The sequence below is a fragment of the Bos mutus genome, chromosome 26 (assembly GCF_027580195.1).
Source record: "Bos mutus isolate GX-2022 chromosome 26, NWIPB_WYAK_1.1, whole genome shotgun sequence".
Taxonomy (NCBI): Eukaryota; Metazoa; Chordata; class Mammalia; order Artiodactyla; family Bovidae; genus Bos; species Bos mutus.
The window spans coordinates 31,839,663-31,865,540 of NC_091642.1; the positions used below are offsets into that span (position 1 = coordinate 31,839,663).

General features: G+C 37.6%; 1 protein-coding gene across 1 annotated transcript in view; it reads left to right on the top strand.

Moving 5' to 3' along the window:
* The window catches only part of HPSE2 (heparanase 2 (inactive)), a 717,063-nt gene that overhangs the window by 466,147 nt on the left and 225,038 nt on the right, over positions 1 to 25,878 (top strand). Inside the window, exon 6 of the mRNA XM_070363563.1 lies at positions 10,292 to 10,339. Coding sequence (XP_070219664.1) covers positions 10,292 to 10,339 — 48 coding nt within the window. The remainder of the gene's footprint in view (positions 1 to 10,291; positions 10,340 to 25,878) is intronic.

A 25,878-nucleotide genomic window follows, 5' to 3' on the forward strand; every position in this document is an offset into this window, starting at 1 on the left:
GTCCTGCAAAACAATAGCATTAGGTGGAGGGAGGGGGAAGTAAAATTTCCATAGTCAAGTAAGTTTGAGAAATATTGAAATACACAAATGTACTGAAACACTTCCTAGCATCTTTATTAAATTAGTTTACATTCTGAATCTCCAAGAAGGGTATTTAGCATGCAGAATTTTAAAAATTTATTTGACCGTAGTCTTGTTTTCAGTGAATATCTTGAGAGACTAGTGTTCCACTAATGTGTTTGGACAACGCTGACTTGGAATGTGAGCCCTGCTTTAGGTGAGAGATGGCCATAGAGAAAACAATAACAGAAGAGTTATAATTTGGAGAACTCAGAACTTCGACCACTTCAATAGCCCCATGACTGGTCTATTTGCTTCTATTCCTGTCCTCTCTAACATTCCCTGGTGGCTCAGATGGTAAAGAATCTGCCTGCAATGCAGGACTCCTGGGTTCAGCCCCTGGGTCAGGAAGAGCCCCTAGAGAATGGAATGGCAACCCACTCCAGTATTCTTGCCTGGAGAATTTCATGGACAGAAGAGCCTGGCAGGCACAGTCCATGGGGTCACAAAGAGTCGGACATGACTGAGTGACTAACCCACTGTCCTCTCCAATCTATTCACCACACAATTGCCAGAAAATCTTTTAAAAACATAATTCCCATGCTGTCAGTCATTTGATAAAGACTGTTTAATGACTATTCATTGCTCTTAGAATAAAATTGAATCTCCTTGCCATACCAACAAGGCTCTATGACAAATGATCTGGCTGCTTCTCAGCTCTTCATTCTTCTCCATATTTCCCTTTTTCTTACTACACTCAAGCCTCACTGACCTGGCATGTGCTAAGCTTCTCTCTCTCCCTCTTTTTTTTTCAGCAGGGTGGACAGGATGGGGTTGTACAACATATACGCTTCTTTCTACCTAAATTATTCTCTCAGCTTGCCACATTACTGATTTCACCTCATCCATCAGAGTCCTTTCTTGAATAGCCTTGCTAAGTGATTCTCTATCAGCACACTGTTAGTTCCCATTATGGCATTTATCACAAAACTGCATATTTATTATTTGTTTCATAGAGATTATAAACTTCATGAGAGCAGGAAGTTGTCTGTTGTATTTACTAATGTATATTCAGTACTGGCAAAAAGCCTAATATAATGCTTTGTGGGTGCTCAAGGTTGTTGAATGAAGAATGGAAGTTATCCTAACATTCTATAGACTTGCTGGTAGCATATTCTAACTTGAACCTGGGTTAGAACAGAAAGCTAGACAGGGCCTTTAGCTCCCATGGAGGCCCAGAAAGCTATGGAAAGTATTCTAATTTGGGCAAAGATGATAAAAGCAGAAGAGAATTAGGAAGCAAAGAATGGTCTTTTCCATCACAGTAGACCACATGATATATGCTATAAACTCAGTAATCTGCAAACCAGAAATAGAAAAATTGCCTTTTTCTACCCAGAATTTCTATCTTTAGTTGCGTCTAATTACCAAAACTTGTGTGAAGCGCCTAATGCTAATTCATAGGCTCCACTTGTACTCAAAGTGGCAAATAAACAATAGTGAAGGCAGTATGGGTGGGTAAGGACGGAAAGTTCACTATGTTCCGATACACAAGCTCTTATGACTTCTGTGGGCCCTGGGCGTTTCTGACCTCATGGGTCCCTTCCTCCAAAAAAACATTAACAGCAGCCTTCTGTTTTCTGTAGTGAGCCAGTGTAGCAGGACTGAAGACGAGGGTGGAAATAGCAGAATGGTAAAGTGTATACGCTTTGGAACTAGATGAGGCCCAGATCAGCATCCAGTCAGGTCACCTTGTTGCTGTTCAGTCACTCAGTCGTGTCCTGCTCTTTTCGACCCCATGGACTGCAGCACGCCAGGCTTCCCTGTCCTTCACCATCTCCTGGAGCTTGCTCAAACTCATGTCCATTGAGTCAGTGATGCCATCCAACCATCTTGTCTTCTGTCGTCCCCTTTGCCCCCTGCCTTCAATGTTTCCCAGCACCAGGGTCTTTTCTAATGAATCAGCTCTTCACATCATGTGGTCAAAGTATTGGAGCTTCAGCTTCAGCATAGCCCTTCCAATTAATATTCAGGATTGATTTTCTTTAGGATTGATTGGTTTGATCTCCTTACAGTCCAAGGGACTCTCAAGCATCTTCTCCAAAATTACAGTTCAAAAGCATCAATTATTTGGTGCTTGGCCTTCTTTATGGTCCAACTCAAGGTCACCTTGAGGAAATCTTTAATCTCTTTAAAACCTCAGTCTCCTCACTGGTAAAATGAGGCAAATGAAATTACCTATTTCTTAGGCATGTTGTGAAGTTAAATGAGATAATGAATTTAAAATGCTTAGTGTGGTTCCTGGAGAAGGCAATGGCACCCAACTCCAGCACTCTTGCCTGGAAAATCCCATGGATGGAGGAGCCTGGTGGGCTACAGTCCATGGGGTCGCCAAGAGTCGGACGCGACTGAGCGACTTCACTTTCACTTTTCACTTTCATGCTTTGGAGAGGGAAATGGCAACCCACTCCAGTGTTCTTGCCTGGAGAATCCCAGGGACGGGGGAGCCTGGTGGGCTGCCGTCTATGGGGTGGCACAGAGTCGGACACAACTGAAGCGACTTAGCAGCAGCAGCATAATGAGGGTGATCACAGCTCCTGCCTGCAAACCTACTTATACCGAATTCTTGTTTGGAGTGGGAAGTTGCACAGCTGGGGACAGTTTGGTGCACAGAGAAATTATTATTAACAGTTATTCCTAATAACCTTTCTGTTTTATTTCAACTGTGAAAGAGTTATATGACTTAAACTACAAGAGGAGAAAACAATTTATTCCTCTTAGTTCATAAGAAAAGAGTTTCCATCTCTGCCTCTAGAGAGAGGCAAGGCCTCCCAGCAGCTGTTCAGTGCTAATTAACAAGGAAGCACTGGCTACTGCAAAGGTCTGCTTCCTAGCTGAGAGTTATGCTAATAGCATATGCCAATTATGCTAATATTATGCTAATACCCACTTCTAAACTTACTTTCTTTTCTTTTTCTTTTTTTCCTGGACAAAACTTCTTTCTTGATTAAAGAAACAGCCTAATTCCTGACCCAAGCTGAAGGTTAGCAGTTATTACTGTTAGGATGAAGGATGTTTCTCTCATCTTCTGTTGTCAGAGAAGTCAGATAGGGAATAGAAAGAATATTGAAGAAGGAGACTGGAGTCCTGGGTCATAGATTAAAATTTAACACGTATGGTCTTGGGAAATACTCTTCTTCACTTTCTTTTTTGCATTTCTTTCCTCACTTTCCCATGCTACTTTCCCTTAGAACCTATTTTTTTTCTGTATGAATGGCCTATCCTAATAGGTGTTGGTAAGATCATTTTGTAAAAGGTGTGGCCCATAGTTGTCCTGCATTGGAAGTACCTGGAGAGCTTCTTTAAAATGCAGCATGATATTTAGTCCAGAGAAATCCCAAGTGCCCTTTACCCAGTTTCTCCCAATAGTGACCTCTTGTGAAACTATAGGATAGTATCACCACTAGGACACTGGCATTGATACAGTAAAGAAACAGACAATTTCCATCACCACAGGAATAGCTCATGTAGCTCTTTTTTTCATGTAGCTCTTTTACCCTGCTCATTCTTCCTGTTTCTTAAAACTTCTGCCAACACTTACTTGTTCTCTATTTTTATAATTTTGCAATTTCAAAAATGTTATGTAAATGGAATACTGTAAATACAACCTTTTAGGACTGGATTGCCACTCAGCATAATTCCCTGGATATTCAACCAGGTTGTTGTGCATGTCAATAATTGGTTCCTTTTCATTGCTGGTTAATATTCCATGATGTGGGTGGACTACACTTTGTTTAACCATTCACTCACTGAAGGACATTTAGTTCTATTGTTGTTTATTATGAACAGAGCTGCTATGAGTATCTTTGTTTAAAAATGCAACATGATTCTTAGTCTCCAGCCCAGACCTACCAAACCAGAATATGTGGGGATAGGACCTAGATGTTGGCATTTGAACAGGAGAACCAGGGAAAAAATAAATCAGCATTTTATTTGTTCTAGAGCTTAATATATAATTAACCTAGTATAGCTTAATATATAATTAGCCATGGAAATGGAAATGGCTTTGGACTAAATGGAAGATGCGTGGTTTGCTGTAACTCAAAATGAATAATTTCCTCACAAGCTTTTCCTAGCTTTTGTGTAGAGTGGCTGTCACATGTTATTCATGTTAGTTACATAACCAAAGATTCTCTTTGTGAGCAAGGAAAAGAAGGATCAGGCTCCTACACTCTTATTGAAGTTTATAGTCATTTAGACATCCAGTTCCTCATGAAGGATTTATCCTCTTTCCTGGGAGCAAAATTCAGAAACTAGTTTTTAGGGTTACACTCTGTGGTCCAAAAGTAGAATTCAAACCCCAAAGACCATGAATAAAGATGTGCCTTATTATAAGAGGGAGCTGTGATATGCCCTGGGAGAGAAGGCTCAACAATATTTTAGATACGTCATATGTGCAGGTGGATAACAAAGGAAAGAAACTCTCCCAGATTTGGGGTCCCTTGGGGGAGGAAAGGAACTCTCACAATGTAAGGGGATATTTTGGTTTTTTCCATAGCAGCATATTTGCTCCAGTGGGAAAGATCCCTTCAACCTGCCTGAAAGGTCTACCTGGCATTAGCCAATTTCCTTAGGTAGAGGTCCCTGCCTCTTGCTTCTCTTGTCCCTTTTTGCATGACTGGATGTCAGCATGAAGGCAGACATCTTCTGTTCTCTGAAATAATCATCCAGGATTCCTGCTTTCATAATTCAGGTATGGAGACATCCAACCTTGGAAGAAAACCCAAGATTTTCCCTTTTTGTCATTATTCACATCCTAGGTCATCTTTTACTTGTTCATTCATAGACCTAAATCTAGGGATTAGAATGGAAGTGGATGGTTGAAAATCCTTGGATAATACTGGACCCTAAATGGAATTTCACTTTCCCAGTGGTATTTCACTCCTGACAGCACTAGTCTGTGTGCATGTTATTCCACCTCTAATATTACTATTGCTGAGCATTCTGCAGCTGTGTTGAAGTTATTCATTTATGTGGTTTGGGCCAGTTTCTGAGAAACAGGCAAAACTAGGGAGCAGAGGAATCCATCAATGTTAGATTTAAACAAAGAAATTTATAATCTTTTTGGACTTGTCGTCTTGCTTATTGCCAGGATAGATATAAAAACAGAGTATGGAAATGATACAGATACACAGAAGATATAGAAAAACCCTAATTTTCAGAGGGGGAACGTGGGGCTAAGAAGTCACCAAAGTTAGTGGCTTTAGTGTCTATTCTGTGGAGTTTTATCAGTTTCCTTTTAAGTATTATTTCTGTGCTTGGTTTTTGTTTTTCTAGATTTTAAAAAAATCATTCAAAGGGTTCTGAAAGCAGAAAATTTGCTCCATTTTAGGTGAATTTTCTATACTTCTCAAAAAACAAAAATGTGTTTAGTGATCCTGGTTGCTGTTGTTCAGTCGCTAAGTCATGTCCAACTCTTTGTGACCCCTGGACTGCAACACACCAGGCTTCCCTGCCCTTCACTATCTCCTGGAGTTTGCTCAAATTCATGTCCATTGAGTCGGTGATGCCACCCAATCGTCTCATCCTCTGTCACCCCCTTCTTCTTCTGCCTTCATTCTTTCCTAGCATCAAGGTCTTTTCCAATGAGTTGGCGCTTTGCATCAGGTGGCCAAAGTATTGGAGTTTCAGCTTTAGATCAGTCCTTCAGATGAACATTATGCTTGATTTCCTTTAGGATTAACTGGTTTGATCTCCTTGCTGTAGAAGGGACTCTCAAGAGTCTTCTCCAGCATCACAATTCAAAAGCATCAATTCTTTGGTGCTCAGCCTTCTTTATAGTCCAACTCTCATATTTGTATATGACTACTGGAAAACCACAGCTTTGAATACAGGGACCCTTGTCAGCAAAGTGATGTCTCTGCTTTTTAATATGCTGTCTAGTTTTGTTATAGCTTTTCTTCCAAGGAGCAAGTGTCTTTTAATTTCATGGCTGCAGTAACCATCTGCAGCAATTTTGGAGCCCAAGAAAATAAAATCTGTCATGCGACGAATAGATTCAAGGGATTAGATCTCTAGACAGAGTGCTTGAACAACAATGGACAGATGTTTCTAACATTGTACAGGAGGTGGTGACCAAAACCATCCCCAAGAAAAAAGTCATCCTGGTAGTAGTATTTGGAAATGCAAATTTTGTTTGACATTATTTCTGAATTAGATTCTTCTTCCTCAGAATAAGAGTAGAAATGTTCCCATGTTTTTGAAGTTGTTCTCATTATTTTACTAAGAAAGAAAAAGGAAGAACATAGTTTACAAACATTTTCATGTGAACAAATATTTAATAATGTTTTTCCCTCAACTTTCCTACTGCTTAAATATGCTACCAAAGTTAAAATAATAATATTGGTCTAAACATATTAAATTGTGATTGTCATATTTTTTAAATATTTATTGAAATGAAACTATATTTTAATATTTTGATTTATTTTACAAAATAAGACTTTAGGTAAGGATCTAACTTTACTTTTTTTCCAAATAGTCACAAATCACATGACACCATTAAAAATATGCTTCAATTTTTCACATACTAAATTCTTTTCCATGTAATAAATTCTTATATAAAAATTTTTATAAAAATCCCCTTTTGTTCCATAGATATCCTTACTAATTCCTGATTTCTTTACTAATTCCTAAGATCTCCTGACTAACTCCTAGGAATGTTTTAATAATTGCAGGTTTTGTGGTGTATTTTAATATGTGGTAGATCAAATAAATATCCCTTTGGTATTCCAATTTTTCTTCAGAACATTCTTGGCTTCTTTCAGATTAATGTTAGAATGATTTTGCAAAGTTTCAAAAATATCTGGTGGGATTTTTTTTTAAATTAGAATTTCATCAAACCCATAAATTAGGTTAGGAAGAATAATTGATTTTCCCAGTCCAGGTCATGGTAGGTGTTTTCCTACACTCAATTTAAAAATATATCTCTGTAAACTATATAATATTACATATATGGATCCAGTGTATTTTGTATTTAATTATAGATTTTCTTTGAGGATGAAGTAGGAGTGTGGGGAGAAAACTTTTGCATTACTTTAAATGCTCCTGATGCTAATGCTAGTTTTCCCGTTCTTTTTGTAATGTAACTTTTGATAATGGAAGGTTATTTAAAGACTTAATTATCAACCTTTAGCAGAACAAACTATCCAAAGCATGTGAGGAACTCCAGATCATAGTATCATGGAAGACAAGTTTCCAGCTTCTAAGACACAAAATGTGATGTGTTCTTAATTGCCTGTCCAGAACCTTTTAGCCAGAAAGGGCATTTTACCCCTAATTTTCTTGTGAATGCATAACGGTTACCGTCAGTGACCATTTGCTTCAAGTCTTCTGTGGCATTTTCGGAATTGGAGTACATTCAGCAACGCCAGCATTAAAGTCTGTCCCTGTATTGCCCGTCTTAGGCAATGGTATTACTGCAGTTAAAACTTCAGGATTCTCTCTCACACCCTGTCTTACACCCTTTCCTCACTTAAACTCACCCTTGCCAACCCCCCTTGGATGCACCAACAGTGTTTTTTCAGTTGTGTCTTTTCTCATTCCCACATTTCAAAGCCTCCCATAACTCTGCAGTTATCTCCCACCAGTGTGTCCACACCACTACTTTTCACCTTTACTGTAGCCAAAGTGATCTTCTTAAAACTCATGTTCCAGCCTGACACCCCCCTCACTTGCTTAAGCACAGGATAAATCCAACAGGCAGGAGGAGCTGTATTTTACAATACTGTGTTGGGTGCTAATCATGCAGAGATAAACAAGACGTCAACTTGTACCAAGATGTTAAGGAATGATTAAAGGCCAGATGTGTCAGCATCATGGACCAGTTATCTGACCACTCTGTCAGATAACTTCCTACCTGTCCCCTGACATCCACATATCCTGGACTCCTGAGAAAATATTCACCTTGACTCTATCTGGCTTTACTCTAGCTGTTCCTATGCCTGACCTGCTCTTTAGGGCAAAATCCTACCCTTCTTTCAATATGAGATTCAACGTCTTGTGAGATACGAAGCTTTACTCAGTGCTTGTCCCTCTTTTAACGCCATAGAAGGTAGAGCTAGCTACTCCCTGACTGCTGTCCCCCAGCAGTTAGTTCACAGCAGGAGTGCAGCACAAAGGCACTGTAGCTTATTTGTCTCATTGTCCATCTTCTCAGCTTTACTGTAGTTGTTGCAAAGCAGAGGCTCTGACTCGGTCACCTTTCAACACTTTTGCTCCAGTACATTCCTTGCCTTACAGAAAACACTGAAATGCTCAAGTCTGTGAGAGGAAGTCAACAAGCAAATGAGGTGCTGAAGCCTTTTTACTTTTTTGAAAAATATAGGGTAGTGCTTTCTTAAGGCAAAAATTCAACTTATTTTTTTGCATTTTAGAGTTGTATGTACTTCTTGGCCTCAGTGAAAACAGCTTGAAAACAACATAGCATTCAGAATCAGAAAAACTGAATTTAGTTTGCATTACTATATGAATTTGAACAAATCGCATAACCTCTATGTGACTTAGCCACCTCCACTGTATTATAAGAATATCTGCCTACCAGTGCTGTTTTGAGAGTTATGTGAAATTATACACAGAGAAAGCTGAAAAAAAATTTAATGAGAAAGCACTATAAATGTCAGTGTAATTTTCATTATGGTCATTTTTGTATGTAAATAGAGATGATTTTACTTTTCAGAGATTTTAGAAATAATTTTGTAAAAGTAAAGCCCATGTAAACACGCACACACAAACACACATGCAGGGTTGGCCAAAGTGTTTATTTAGCTTTTCCTTAACACCTTATGGAAAAACCCAAACAAACATTTTTGCCAACCCAATACTTAATGACACTTGTGTCTAAGTTTGTCTAGGCTTTCTAATTTCTGAAATATCCTGGGAAGGGGGTACTCAATTTCATTTCCCCTTCTTAATTTTTGGGTTTTCCTACTTGGTCTCTGCAGCTTAGAGTGCATATGTGACAGGGATAGTATTTTGGATCCTAATCTGTTTTCCCCTCTCCCTGGACTTTTCCATTTTCCTCCTCTCTATTCAAGCAGATAGCTGATTGTGTACTTATTGGCTCAGGGGTGGGACATAAAAAGACGGAGAAGAGAAAGTACAAGCCTTTCTGGCTTTTGAATTTTAAAGAAAGAATTCTGGGCATAGAACTTGAAATAGTGAGGAGCGTGGAGCTATTCTCCCAGATTCAAGTGATTTTTCTGGGCTGGAGAAAGGAGAGGAGAAGAGAAAGAGAAATCCATGGGCTCCAAAAGCAGAGGCTACCTGTGTCCTGCTTCCAAAAGAAGTACTCCTAGAAGGGGTGGCATGGGTCCATGAAAAAGAGCTGATTAGGGTGTCTAGAAATACTACTTCTCTAGCCAGTTGGGCTTCCCAGGTGGCAAGTGGTTAAGAATCTTCCTGCCAATGCAGGAGACTAAAGAGACATGGATTTGATTCCTGGATCAGGAAGATGCCCTGGAGTAGGAAACATATTCTTGCCTGGAAAATTCCATGTACAGAGGAGCCTGGCTAGCTACAGTCCATGGGATTGCGAAAGAGTCAAACACGACTGAAGGACTAACAACAACAATGACGACATGGAATCTGTGTGGCCTTGAGTGCTTTCTTCTGGCCCAGTGTTTCTGATAGAACTTCAAAGGGCACAGGAGGGTGGCGAGTTGCTAGCAAGACTTTGCTGCATGCCTTTCAGGAAAACAGCTAAGCATGCTGATTGGGAAACTCAGTTCTCTATTTAACTGTTCCAGAAATGGTTAAATTTCTCTATAGGAAGAGAGGGTTTTCAAAGGCTGTCTTCCTTTGAAAATGTTATTGTTTATTTCTTAGTAGATCTCAAAGTCCTCAGAAAATAGGAGATGGAAAAGATAGGTGGTGATCACAGGGAAAGCAATGTGGGAGCCATCAGGCATGAGATTGGGAAAACAGGCAAAGATATAATGCTATCTTGGAGTCTTGATTTCCAGATGATAAAGGATGTATGGAGAGCTGGAATTGTGATTGCTTTCACCTTCTGCACCTTTTAACCTTCAAAGGCTATGGATAGACCATGAAGCTGGACCCTCTCAGAAAGCGCAGTTGCCCAAGAATTGGCCTGATCTATGTCTCAGCTTATTTCATCCCTGGGGATATGGCTTACTTTAAGTTGCAACATCTTTGTTTTTTCTGTTTCTTACAGATTCATGAAGGTGGCAGGAAGCACAGTGGATGCAGTTACCTGGCAACAGTAGGTATTCACCTTTTTTGCTCTTATTTTCAAATGCTGTGAAATGAAAGATAAGGAGTTGTCATGAAGTTATAACTGACATTTAATAAACTATCCTTCATCCTCCAAGAAAAATAGTTAAAATTAACTCCAAAGTTATTATTATGATACATAGGCTCTCATAGTAATATAATTTTATTGTTTCCAAAAATGAAAACAAAAACAGGGTAACATTTTGGAAAGCTCAGCTATTGTGTACACTTTTAAACTAACCTTGCATTAGTGTACAGGTTATGGGAATCTAAGTATGCCACCCTAAGCTTTTTTGGGGGGAATAAATTTCCTTAAGAGAGTAAATAGTTTTAATTATCTAATATATCATAAGAAAATAAAAACACTTTATTATATTAATGGTAGTAATATAGAGAGTCACTAATGTGAAGCAATACACGCACACACACACCACACCACACACACACACACACACACACACATATATATATATAGAGAGAGAGAGAGAGAGCAGTTTTGAGAAAGGATCAACGTTCCAGGGAATAAGCTTACAATGGCAGAGACCTGTTACTCGAGGGTAGCTTAACTGGTAAAGATAATTATCTGATATATAAATTTAAATTTTCTTTAAGTCCCCTTACAAACTTTGTGCTGGAATGTCCAGCATCTCACAGTGTCTCACTGATTTTATACTGGAATCCTGCCCTTCGTTTCTGTAAGAGATCTGTCACATAGCATCTTTCAAATCATCTCTCATCTGATGTGGTCCTCACAGCTCAGACATGACTCCCATTCTGGGCCCTCAGAGCTGTCAGCCATGGCCACCTTTCTCAGTCACTCTCATCCTGCCTGCTTAGCATGTTTACTTCTGTCCTTCGTTTTAAGTGGGTCACAGAATCCCTTAGGATTCATGACAGTTATGAAACAAAGAAAAGTGAATGCAATTTTATTAAGTATCCTAAAAGATTTTTTGGTTGTTGGCAATCAATAACTTTTATCATAATGAAAAATATTTTATTCTACATTTATATTCTTAGTTTCTGTAAACAAGAAGTTCCAAATACTTGGAGAAATTCTTATTCTCCTTCAGTTTGTCTTTGTGAGCCTTGGATTGAGTGGGTTTGAGGATCTTGTCATTCCTTTGCTTAAATTCCCTCAAGTTCCTTCCCTTTGCATGTAGACCACAAGCTAGACTCTCAGACTTTCTACTCCCGCCTTTAAGGCCCCTTATGTTTGATTACTGCTCTCTTCTGATCCCACCCTGCCCGTACTCATTCTTTCGCAGCACTGGTGAGGTCTTTCAGTTGGTTGAGGGTTCACATGAATGTCTGCCTCAAGAACTTTGTATGTATCATTCCCTCTGCCTGGAATGCTGTTTTCTTTATTTTGTGTGTAGCTGACTCTTTCTCATCTCTTAAGATTCAGCTTATGCGTCACCTCCTTCAGGAGGTCTTCCCTGATGATTCTATCTAAAATAGAACTCCTATTTAATTCTCTTTCTTTATTTTTCCATAGTACTTACCATAACTTACAATTACTGTTTTTTTAATACTGGTTTTTGTAATTTGTGTGTTTTATCTTTTACCAAAATAATGCTTATTCAGTTCAACAAGTGCTTATTTGGACAATTGTTAATTGGGCATTTACTATGGGAGAAAATAACAACAAAGATAATAATAATAACAATGTGGTAGAAATTTTAATGTATATTACTACATCTGATCCTCGAAACAAGTAAATGAGATCAGGACTGTTTTTATCCCTAATTTTCTACAACTTAGAGAACGGTGTATAAAATCCAAAGATCACAAAGAAGTGGCAGATTTTGAATTCACAGCTGGGTCTGTCTCACTCCGTGGGCTTCTCCTAACTGTTACTGCTTTGGTAACCGGTCAGTGATCCTTTACTGGAATTCTAGTTGCTATAGTTGTTTCGTTGCTTAGTCATGTCCAACTCTTGTGACCCCGTGGACTGTAGCCTGCAAGACTCCTCTGTCCATGGAACTTCCCAGGCAAGAATGCTGGAGTGGGTTGCCATTTCCTGCTCTAGGGGATCTTCCCGAACCAGGGGTTGAACCTGAGTCTGCTACATTGGCAAGCAGGTTCTTTACCACTGAGCCAGCAGGGAAGCCCATTACATTCTAGGGTGGGAGATAGGGAATTAAAACCCTCTTCAGGGTCTTAACCAAAAGCTATCTGGATAATGTAGCATAAAGACTAAAGAATGAAGACTTTATAGTATTTAAGAAGAAGTAATGAGATCAGTGTATAAAAATTAGTGGATAAGAATGTAGGGCTTGTTCAATTATCATGCCTGACAGGGAGGGATCAGAAAAATTTTTTCTCCCCTACTCAAGTACTTTCCATAGTACAAATGCAGTGAAGTGAGCAAAATATTTTTTAAAGGAAAAATAATTTTTTTTTGCAAATACAGCCTATTAGCTATTTAAAAAAATATTGGCCATCTCTCAAAATAAATATCATGTATTTGTAGCTACTCTAAAAATACCCCCAAAGAAGGCATGGGGTTGCATTTCTTTTGGCTTTAAGATCAACACTTTTTTGGGGACAACAAGTAGTACCTTGTCTCTGCCATTTATTCCTTACAGCCATAATCTTCAGTCAAGACTTGGGATAGTCACAGAACAATTCTAAGAAATCCTGGCTAGAAGGACTCGGTGAAAATTAAAGCCAAATGCCATGTTTCTCTAACCCTGAGTATGCTGAGGTGAATATTTGTTAATAATGTAAAGTAAATCAAGAGTCATTGTCAGGAAAAAAAAAAGGAGCATAGAATTTGTTGATATACATCAGTCTATGGTAGCCAAAGGTACTGAGATATTGAGCTTGGAGCCTGAACAACCAGAGCTCTGAGTCTGAAGTCATAAATAAATAAGTCTATATAGTTAGACTATTTTGATTTGGACTTTCATGCTCTTGGATTTACACAACTTGATGATTTGTTCTGCCCACCAACCCATGCCGAAAACCCAGAAGTGAGATGAAGTTCAGATTACAGGAATGGTGGAATAGCTTATATCAAATATCAATGATAAATCTGGACAACAAATATCAATAAATAAATAAATACACACACACACCCAGAAGAGAGATCAAAGAGCTAGAGGAAGTTATTCAATCCCTGAAAGAAGTGAATGACACTGGTGAGATCTGTGGTTACTTAAGAATCCATACAGTTTGAGATGGCTTTAAACTCAAAATAAATTCATGGTCATATTGGCTTGAGATGTTGAAAAAGGGAGTCAAAAGGTAGAAATCTCCTAAGGAAGAAGCTATGGGGAAACATACCAAATATGCATATAAACTTCCTTTCAAATCTTTGCCTAATCTCTGAACTGTACATATATAAGGGAGACTCCAAGGAGCCTGGTAGAAAACAACAGCTGGAAGTCTGAAAATGTTGAACAGAAATTTCAGCTGCTGTCTGTCACATGAGGGACAGAGATTAAAATTTGAATCTCACAAGTTTAGAGGGGCCTGATAAACAGCTCGTGCTTTCCAGTGAAAACTAAAAGACTATGCCCAGGAGTAAAGTCCGTGTCCCAGGTCTAAGGATTTGCCTTAAGTCTAATGTGTAACCAACACATGTAATATAAATTGCTAGAGTCACCCTAACAAATTCTAAACTGCAGCTGCCACAAGACCAGCTATTCATCCAACTGCCTACCCAGATCCCAAACTAACACTCTTCTATCCCTACAGCATATCATCCACACTTTCCAATATACAATTTACAAATTACTAGGAATGCAAAGAAACAGAAAAATGTGGCCCATGGCCAAGAATGAACAATAACTAGAAACTCTGAGATGACCCAGATAGTAGAATTAGCTGACAAGGATTTTAAAGAAGCAATTGCAAATATATTCAAATAATTAAGAGAAAATGTCCATCTTGAGTGAACACAAAGGGAAATATTGGCAGTAACATGGAAACAGTATATATGTAAAAGTACCAAATGAAATTATTAAAGAAAAACAGAATAATAACTGAAACGATGGGAATTCCCTGATGGTCCAGTGGTTAGGACTCCATGTTTCCAATGCAAGGGGCATGGGTTTGATCATTGGTCAGGGAACTAAGTTCCTACAAGCCATACAGTGTGGCCAATATAACTGAAATGAAAGACTCTCTGGGTGGGCTTGCTAAAAGATTAGAAAATACAGGATCCTCTATGACCCACCTCCCAGAATATTGGAAATAAAAGCGAAAATAAACAAATGGGACCTAATTAAACTTAAAAACTTCTGCATAACAAAGGAAACTATAAGCAAGGTGAAAAGACAGCCTTCAGAATGGGAGAAAAATAATAGCAAATGAAACAACTGACAAACAACTAATCTCAAAAATATACAAGCAACTCCTACAGCTCAATTCCAGAAAAATAAATAACCCAATCAAAAAATGGGCCAAAGAACTAAGTAGACATTTCTCCAAAGAAGACATACAGATGGCTAAGAAACACATGAAAAGATGATCAACATCACTCATTATCAGAGAGATGCAAATCAAAACCACTATGACGTACCATTTCACACCAGTCAGAATGGCTGTGATCCAAAAGTCTACAAGCAATAAATGCTAGAGAGGGTGTGGAGAAAAGGGAACCCTCTTACACTACTGGTGGGAATGCAAACTAGTACAGCCACTATGGAGAACAGTGTGGAGATTCCTTAAAAAACTGGAAATGGAACTGCCTTATGATCCAGCAATCCCACTGCTGGGCATACACACTGAGGAAACCAGAAGGGAAAGAGACACGTGTACCCCAATGTTCATCACAGCACTGTTTATAATAGCCAGGACATGGAAGCAACCTAGATGTCCATCAGCAAATGAATGGATAAGAAAGCTGTGGTACATATACACAATGGAGTATTACTCAACCATTAAAAAGAATACATTTGAATCAGTTCTAATGAAGTGGATGAAACTGGAGCCTATTACACAGAGTGAAGTAACCCAGAAAGAAAAACACCAATACAGTATACTAATGCCACAGGACTGGAAAAGGTCAGTTTTCATTCCAATCCCAAAGAAAGGCAATGCCAAAGAATGCTCAAACTACCACACAATTGCACTCATCTCACACGCTAGTAAAGTAATGCTCAAAATTCTCCAAGCCAGGCTTCAGCAATATGTGAACCGTGAACTTCCTGATGTTTAAGCTGGTTTTAGAAAAGGCAGAGGAACCAGAGATCAAATTGCCAACATCCGCTGGATCATGGAAAAAGCAAGAGAGTTCCAGAAAAACATCTATTTCTGCTTTATTGACTATGCCAAAGCCTTTGACTGTGTGGATCACAATCAACTGTGGAAAATTCTGAAAGAGACGGGAATACCAGACCACCTGATCTGCCTCTTGAGAAATTTGTACGCAGGTCAGGAAGCAACAGTTGTAACTGGACATGGAACAACAGACTGGTTCCAAATAGGAAAAGGAGTATGTCAAGGCTGTATATTGTCACCCTGTTTATTTAACTTATATGCAGAGTACATCATGAGAAACGCTGGACTGGAAGAAACACAAGCTGGAATCAAGATTGCCGGGACAAATATCAATAACCTCAGATATGCAGATGACACCACCCTTGTGGCAGAAAGTGAAGAGGAACTCAAAAGCCTCTTGATGAAAGTGAAAGTGGAGAGTGAAAAAGTTGGCTTAAAGCTCAACATTCAGAAAATGAAGATCATGGCACCCGGTCCCATCACTTCATGGGAAATAGATGGGGAAAGAGTGGAAAGTGTCAGACTTAATTTTTCTGGGCTCCAAAATCACTGCAGATGGTGACTGCAGCCATGAAATTAAAAGACGCTTACTCCTTGGAAGGAAAGTTATGACCAACCTAGATAGCATATTCAAAAGCAGAGACATTACTTTGCCAACAAAGGTCCGGCTAGTCAAGGCTATGGTTTTTCCTGTGGTCATGTATGGATGTGAGAGTTGGACTGTGAAGAAGGCTGAGCGCCGAAGAATTGATGCTTTTGAACTGTGGTGTTGGAGAAGACTCTTGAGAGTCCCTTGGACTGCAAGGAGATCCAACCAGTCCATTCTGAAGGAGATCAACCCTGGGATTTCTTTGGAAGGACTGATGCTAAAGCTGAAACTCCAGTACTTTGGCCACCTGATGGGAAGAGTTGACTCATTGGAGAAGACTCTGATGCTGGGAGGGATTGGGGGCAGGAGGAGAAGGGGATGACAGAGGATGAGATGACTGGATGGCGTTACTGACTCGATGGATGTGAGTCTGAGTGAACTCCGGGAGTTGGTGATGGACAGGGAGGCCTGGTGTGCTGCGATTCATGGGGTCACAAAGAGTCGGACACGACTGAGCAACTGATCTGATCTGATCTGAACACATATATATGGAATTTAGAAAGATGGTAACAATAACCCTGTATACGAGACAGCAAAAGAGACACAGATGTATAGAACAGTCTTTTGGACTCTGTGGGAGAGGGAGAGGGAGAGGGTGGGATGATTTGGGAGAATGGAATTGAAACATGTATAATATCATATATGAAATGAGTCGCCAGTCCAGGTTCGATGCATGATACTGGATGCTTGGGGCTGGTGCACTGGGACGATCCAGAGGGATGGTATGGGGAGGGAGGAGGGAGGAGGGTTCAGGATGGGGAACAGATGTATACCTGTGGCGGATTCATTTTGATATATGGCAAAACCAATACAATATTGTAAAGTTAAAAAATAAAATTAAATAAAAAAAAAGAAAACAAACAAACAAGAAAATACAGAAGAAAGGGTTAGTGAACTTGTGTATAGATCATTTGAAATTATATAATTTAAGAACAGAGAAAACATTGGAAGAAAATTATCAAAGTTTCAGCAGCCTCATTGCCAATATCAAGTAACATCTATGCAGTTAGAATCCAGAGGACAAGAGAGAGAGAATGGGGCATAAAACCTTTAAGAAGCCAAAGCTGAACTTCTCTCAAATTTGGTGAAAAACATTAACTTATAGAACCAAGAAGCTAGGCAAGCCCTAAGAAGGATAAATACAAGGAAAATCACACCTGGGCAATAATAAATTGTTGAGAACAAAAGGATGGAGAAAATCTCCAAAGTATTCAGACAAAAATGACAGCATAGAGAACAAAGACAAAAATGATGGCTAACTTGACATCAGAAACAATGAAGGACAGAAAACAGTGGAACTACATCTTTTTAAAGGCACTAAAGAAAAAGTCAAGCTAGAATTCTCTGTCTGAAAAAATATTCTTTTAAAATGAAAGTGAAACAAAGATGTTTTTGGCAAACAAAAGTCAACCAGACCTGTGCTACAAGAAATACTATAATAAAGGAAGTTCTTCAGACAGCATCAAAATGAAAGTTGGATCTCAAAAAATAATGAAATGTCTTGGAATGTAGAAATTTATAGATAAATATTTTTTCTCTTAATTTATTTAAAAAGTCTGACTCATGCAAAATATAACATTGTAGTATGGGGATTATACATAGATGTGAAAATATATGGCAATAATACCACAAAAGATGATGAAGGCAGGAGGCTGTAAATGGAGTTATACTGTTCCAGATTTTTTTAATGTGAAGTAATACAGTGTTTAAGAAGACTGTGAAATTGTATTTCTAGAATTAAAGTTTCAGATAGAACTAAGGTTGCTGACCTAAACTATGGAGGTTATCTTAGATTGTCCAGATGGACCCAAAAATGACTTAGAATGAAAGAGGCAGTCAGAAGAGAGGAGGCACAGGAAGATTTAACCACAGAAAAGAAAGTCAGAGGGATGTGATGTGAGAGTTATTTGACTGCTGTTGTTGCTTTTCAAGATGGAAGAAGAGGGCGATGAGCTAAGGAATGTGGACAGCCTCTAAAAGTTGGAAAAGTCAAGGAAATGGACTCTTCCCTAGCATTTCCAGAAGGAATGCAACCTTCCCAACACTTGGATTTTAACCCAGTGAGATCCACGTTAGTTTCTAACCTACAGAAAGGAAAGTGAAAGTCGCTTAGTCGTGTCTGACTCTTTGAAATTCTCCAGGCTAGAATACTGGAGTGGGTAGCCATTCCTTTCTCTGGGGGATCTTCTCAACACAGGGATGAAACCCAGGTATCCCACATTGCAGGTGGATTCTGTACCAGCTGAGCCACCAGGCAAGCCCAATCTACAGAACTGTAAGATAATAAATTTGAATTGTTTTAAGCCATTGCTTGTGATAATTTGTTTAGAACAGCAATGGAAATACAATACCTAATAACAGAGATTCAAAATATCCCATGAAAAAACTAAAAGAACAAAAGGAGAGAAATAGATAAATCTTTTGTTACAGTTGGGGATTTAAAAGCATCTCTTACAGTAATTAACAGGACAACTAGATTAAAATAAAAACAGAAAGGATAAAGAAGATTGAATAACATCATCATTAAGCTTGACCTAACTGACAGTTATGGGCTGCATTTGAATGTACATTTTTTCCAGTGCACATGGAGCATTCAACAAGATAGATCATATATGCTCATCTGTAAAAATAAGTCTCAATAAGTTTGAAAGGATTGAAGTCATGCACAAGTTTTTAATTGAAATATAATTGATTTATAATATTATATATTAATTTCAGTTATACAGCAAAGTGATTCAGTTATATATGTATTTTTTCTAATTATTTTTTATTATGGATTATTACAGAATGCTACATACAGTTCCCTGTATTATATAGCATATTTTTGTTGCTTATCTATTTTATATATAATGGTGTGTATCTGTGAATCCTATATTCCTAATTTATCCCTCCCCCACTTTCCTCTTCGGTAACCATAAATTTGTTCTCTATGTATGTCTGTGAGACTGTTTCTGTTTTGTAAATAAACTCATTTGTACTACTTTTTAGATTCCATACATGATATATCATATAATATTTGTTTTTCTCTGCCTGACTTTACTCAGTATGATAATCCCTAAGTCTACCCATGTTGCTTCAAATGACAATATCTCACAACACTTCATCCTTTTTATGGCTGAGTGATATTTCATGGTGTGCGTGTGTGATACACACACACATCCTCTTTATCCAGTCACCTGTTGATGGACCTTTAGGTTGCTTCCATGTCTTGGCTATTGTAAATAGTACAACTATGGACATTGGGGTTCATGTATCTCTTCATATTAGAATGTTCATCCTTTCTGGATACATGTCCAGGACTGGGATTGCTGAATCATATGGTAACTCTACTTTTAGTTTTTTAAGGAGACTGCCTACTGTTTTCCATAGTGATTGCACCAATTTACATTCCCACCAACAATGTAGGAGTGTTCCCTTTTCTCCACACCCTTTCTGGCATTTATTATTTACAGACTTTTTTGATGATGGCTGTTCTGACCATTGTGAGGTCATGCCTCATTGTGGTTTTCAATTTGATAATTGAAATGGACAAATTCCTTGAAAAATACAACTTATCAAAAATGACACATTAAAATTCTTAATATCGTTAAAGTATATCTGGTTCATTTTGGAATATCTGGCAATTTCTAAAATATACCTATCCTACGAAAAAGCAATTCCACTGCTAGGTATTTACCCAAAGGAAGTGAAAATATGCCACACAGAAACTTTTATATGAACATTCATAGTGGTTTTATTAATGTTAGACAAAAACTAGAAACAGGTGTCCATCAGCATAGAGTAGATTTAACAAATTGTTGTATATTCATATAAAGGAATGGTACTCAGCAAGATCAAAAAACAAAGTAATGATACACTTCTTAACATGAATGAATCTCAAAATCATGCTAAACAGTGTACCCCAATGTTCATCGCAGCACTGTTTATAATAGCCAGGACATGGAAGCAGCCTAGATGTCCATCAGCAGATGAATGGATAAGAAAGCTGTGGTACATATACACAATGGAGTATTACTCAGCCATTAAAAAGAATACATTTGAATCAGTTCTAAAGAGGTGGATGAAACTGGAGCCTATTATACAGAGTGAAGTAAGCCAGAAAGAAAAACACCAATACAGTATACTAACACATATATATATGTAATTTAGAAAGATGGTAGCAATAACCCTGTATACGAGATAGCAAAAGAGACACAGATGTATAGAACAGTCTTTTGGACTCTGTGGGAGAGGGAGAGGGTGGGATGATTTGGGAGAATGGCATTGAAACGTATAATATCATATATGAAACAAAAAAAAAAAAGAAAAAATGAGATTTTATGTTCCTTCACCATATAAATGTTTATGTTCAGAGCAATAAAATTAAGATTGCCAAAAAGAAAAAAAAAAAAATGGGAGAATTTAGGTAGCCTAGGGATAATGTGTTCCTTGAATGTTTAGGTGAATATTAAAGTGTATGTCCCATGAAAATATTTAGACCTAATGTTTTTAGGGAGAGTTTCTTTTAGAATTTTCTTAACTTCTTATATCTTTATTTGATTTCTTAGGATTCTACTTCTTCTTGAGTAAATTTTAGTCATCTATATTCTTCTAGGAAATTATTTTTATCATAATTTATATATTTTACCATTTTTAATATTTTGAAGTTTTTTCCCCCAATATTTTTTTCTCTGGTCATAGTCTGTATAATCAGGTCATTTGCTTTGGGTCTTCTTTTTCTAATTAGATTTGCCATCAATTTAGCTATTAGATTTATCGTTCATTTCCTTTTTAATTTCTATTTTTATTTCATTTCATTTTGGTTTTTTCTAACTAATTAATTTCTTTGTTTTTGTTGTTCCTATATCTTTATCTGTATGCTTCATTTTTTTTTCAATGATAAAAGCATTTAAAGTTCTGAGTTTTCCTGAGAGCAACTTTGAACACATCCCATTATGTTCTGATGTGTGCTGTTGTTATTATCATTATTATTAAATTGTCTATGAGTAGAATTTTGATTTATTCTTGGATGTAGAATTTATTTAGGAGAAGCTTTCCTTAGTTTCTCTATTATTTAATATTTTTAATCATCTTATATTGGTTTCAAATTTTATTGCAAGGTGTTCAGAGATGTTGGCCTATAAAAACAGTTTCACTTGGAGTTCAGTTTTTTTGTATAAAATAAAATTAATTTCTAAAACTAAAAAAAAAAGCAGCACATGTGTGTTATACCACTTATATGAAGTTATGGAATAGATTTTGAAAATTAGAAAATTAACTGCCTCTGTGGTTGTAGGCGGTAGAGACATGGATTGAGAAGGAAAGGCACAAGAGGGACTTTCCTTGGGTAATTGTAATGTTCTGTGCTCTGATAGGGATTTGAGTTACACAGGACTCTGTATGATTTAGTCAGACTTCATCAGACGATAAACATTTAAGTTTTGTGCAGATCGTTATATGTGAAATTTACTTAAGAAAAAGAACCATATAGATATTGAACTCCAGTTAATAGTATGACTGATGAAGTGTGTAGGATAAAGTGTACTAAAGTCTACAACTTACTTTGAAATGCCTCAAAATATAAAATAAGTCAGTGGATGGATAGAAGGATAGATTGATAAGTGTGTGATGAAGCAAATGTAGCAAAATGTTATAGAACCTAAGTGGTACGTATATTGTTTTCACTATACAAATCTTTCTATCTGTTTCTATTTGAAATCTTTCATAATAAGATATTGGAAAAAAGCCTAAATTGTTATACCTAAATAAATAATATTATATATTATTAAATAATATATTGTGAAAATAGTTATGAAAAATGGTAAAATGCTTTTAAGTGACTAAAATAAGATATAACATATACAATTCATACCTCAATAATGTAAAAACGCACAGGATTCAAAGAAAGGCACTGATGGGTTAGCAGTATTAACCTTTAGACATAGAGAACATAGGAACACTTATGGTCATCTTACTTTTCTGTAGTTTCCAATTTTTCTGTAATAGGGTTGTGTATTTCATTTTTGTTTATAATAAAGACCATCAGTACCCAGCTCTACCCTTCACAACCCCAACTCCCCCTCCCCAGAAGCAATCATCACAATTTTAGTCATTTCTGATATTTGTTTCTATATTTCTAAATAACAATCTAATGGTATTTTATATTTTTTGCAAGTTAAATATTATCAATTTCCTACTACAAAGGATGAGAGTTTAGCTCTCACATCTCCCTTACTCCTTACACACTGAAATGTACTTACATTTCCCTGTCCTCTAATATTTTATATCTTAAGTATTGGGTAGATCAGAATTCAGTGATCACAGTTTTATTGCCATGTAAATATGACTTGCAGAAGAGAATGTTTGTGCAATGATTACATTTTCTTTCTTCCACAACTTTTTGTTTTCCTGCAGTTAATAACTCTTTCATTTACTTAATTTCCCTTAGTCTTTCCCCAATTCATCCCTAAACTCTGTACCAGAGGGGTAAATCTTGCTCTTTGTGCAAACACTCCAGGTAGCCATCAGTTTCATCTCGTCCTTGGAGATGTTCTCCTGGAGCATTCTCTCCTCTGGTCCCATCTGGACTAGTTGATCTCCGTGCTTCCTGCACAGCTGTTGTCCTGGGATCTCCCTTTACCATCATCCTAGGGATTCCTTTTGGCTCTCTTATTTGTTGGATCCATGCCTTTTTATGAACTTCACTCCCCATTTTGGTGGAACATTTTTTTCCCAAGAACTTCCTGAGAAAAGATAAATGAGAGGTAAACATGTTGAGACCTTGTATTAGAATTTGATTTATATTTTGGATGAATATGATTTCCCTTGGATTTTGATGCTTTGGCTCCATCTTCTTCTAGCTTTTCTTGTAACCTTTAAGAAATCGGATGCTTTTTAAATTTCCAGTCCTTTTATTTGCCCTGTTTCTTCTCTGTTGGTACTACTAAAATCTTTTTGTCCTCAGTGATCCTGTGTGTGACTCTCTTTTTATTCTGTTAATAGGTATGTGGTGGGCCCTATCAATCTGAAACTCATGCCCTTCAGTTTAGGGAAATTTTTCTGAATTTCCTCTTTGATGATTTTCTTTTTCATTATTATTTTTTGTGTGTGCTCTCTCTCTCTCTGTCTGCAATTTCCACTAGTCAGATATCAGAACTCCTCAAGCAGTAGTCTTGTTGTTGTTCAGTCTCTAACTTGTGTCCAACTCTTTGTGACCCCATGGACTGCAGCAAGTCAGGCTTCTCTGTCTTTCACTATCTCCCTGAGTTTGCTCAGACTTATGCTCATTGAATCAGTGATGCCATCCAACCATCTCATCCTCTACCACCCGCTTCTCCTCTTGCCCTCAGTCTTTCCCAACATCAGGGTCTTTTCCAATGAATAAGCTTTTTGCATCAGATGGCCAAAGTATTGGAGCTTCAGCTTCTGCATCAGTCCTTCCAATGAATATTCAGGATTGATTTACAGATTGACTGGTTTGATCATACAAACAGTAGTCTAATTTTTATATATTTTCTCTTGTTTTTTTTTCTTCTGTTTTCTGTTAAATCTCCTTAATCATCTAAATTTTCTGTTGAAATTTTCATATCTGTTATCATATTTCTGATTTTCAAAAACACTTTTTATTCCTCAAAGCTTCCTTTTTTTTTCTTTTTAATTTACTTTTTATTGAAGGATAATTGCTTTACACAATTTTGTTGTTTTCTGTCAAACCTCAACATGAATCAGCCATAGGTATACATATATCCTCTCCCTTTTGAACCTCCCTCCCATCTCCCTCCCCATCCCACCCCTCTAGGTTGATACAGACCCTCTGTTTGAGTTTCCTGAGCCATACAGCAAATTCCTATTGGCTGTCTCTTTTACATGTAATGTAAGTTTCCATGTTACTCTTTCTATACCTCTCCCCTACTCTCCCCATGTCTTAAAGTCTATTCTCTATGTCTGTTTCTCCATTGCTACCCTGTAGATAAATTCTTCAGTACCATTTTTCTAGATTCCATACATGTGTGTTAGAATGTGGTATTTATCTTTCTCTTTCTGACTCATTTCACTCTACATAATAGGTTCTAGGTTCATCCACTTCATCAGAACGGACTCAAATGTGTTCCTTTATATGGCTGAGTAATATTCCATTGTGTATATGTACTACATCAAAGCTTCCTTTTTATGGCTTCTTATAGCTTCTTTCCTTGTTTCTGAATGCTTCTATCAATTTTAGTTGTGTTTGTTTGTTTCTTTTCTTACTTTCTCTTTTCTTCCTCCCTCCCTCCCTTTTTCTTCCCCCTTTCCTTCCTTCTTCCCACTCTCCTTCCTTCTCTTTCTATCTTTCTCCATTTCTTTCTCCCTCTCTCCCTCCCTTCCTTCCTTTCCTTTCTTCTCTGATAGTTTTTCTTATCGTTTCTTCATTTAACTTTTTACCTCTGTATTCTTCCCTCCTTCCCTCATTTCTCTGTTTTTATCTTTCACATTAAAGATTTTCCTCGAATGTAAAATGATCCTTAAATCTCTATTCCTATTTAAGAGAGAGGCATGAAAACTGATTGGATCATTTTTGCTCATGAACATTTCTTCTTAGCTAGTTGGACGTCTATTTAGGGCTATCTGCCTGAGTTATTACTTTACGGGACTCCTAAATGTTCTTATCTTTTGGTCCTTTCTCATGTGCAATTTAGTTTTCCAGAGAAGAATTCTCTCTTCTGAGAACTTGGAAGTATAAATCTCCTAGCACCCTCACATCTAAGAAAGGAGCTGTATATCTCATTGTTTAGTGTGTAGCCTTTCACTCAGTCCTCTTGTTTCACCTCAACTCTGTTTGATGGTCTTAACTCTAGCTCAGCCTCCAATGCTCTGCTGTCTTGGAAATGGGACAGTTTCTCAACTATGTAGCACAGTGGATCATATTCATAGATACCACTGTATTATAATTAAAATAGAAACTTTAAAAATATTTATTTTAAAATAAATTCACTACTATTTACCACAAATTATGTATTTTTTATAAAATAACTATATTTTCCCAGCAATCCCACTGCTGGGCATATGCACTGAGGAAACCAGAATTGAAAGAGACACATGTACCCCAATGTTCATCGCAGCACTATTTATAATAGCCAGGACATGGAAGCAACCTAGATGTCCATCAGCAGACAAATGGATAAGAAAGCTGTGGTACATATACACAATGGAGTATTACTCAGCCATTAAAAGGAATACATTTGAATAAGGTCTAATGAGGTGGATGAAACTGGAGCCTATTATACAGAGTGAAGTAAGCCAGAAAGAAAAACACCAATACAGTATACTAATGCATATATATGGAATTTAGAAAGATGGTAACAATTACCTCCATGCAAGACAGCAAAAATAGTCTTTGGGACTCTGTGGGAGAGGGTGAGGGTGGGATGATTTGGGAGAATGGCACTGAAACGTGTATATCATCATATGTGAAATGAATCACCAGTCCAGGTTCGATGCATGAGACAGGGTGCTCAGGGCTGGTGCACTGGGATGACCCAGAGGGATGGGATGAGGAGGGTGGTGGGAGGGGGGTTCAGGATGGGGAACACATGTACACCCGTGAAGGAATCATGTCAATGTATGGCAAAACCACTACAATATTGTGAAGTAACTAGCCTCCAATTAAATAAATTTATATTAAAAAAGTAAAT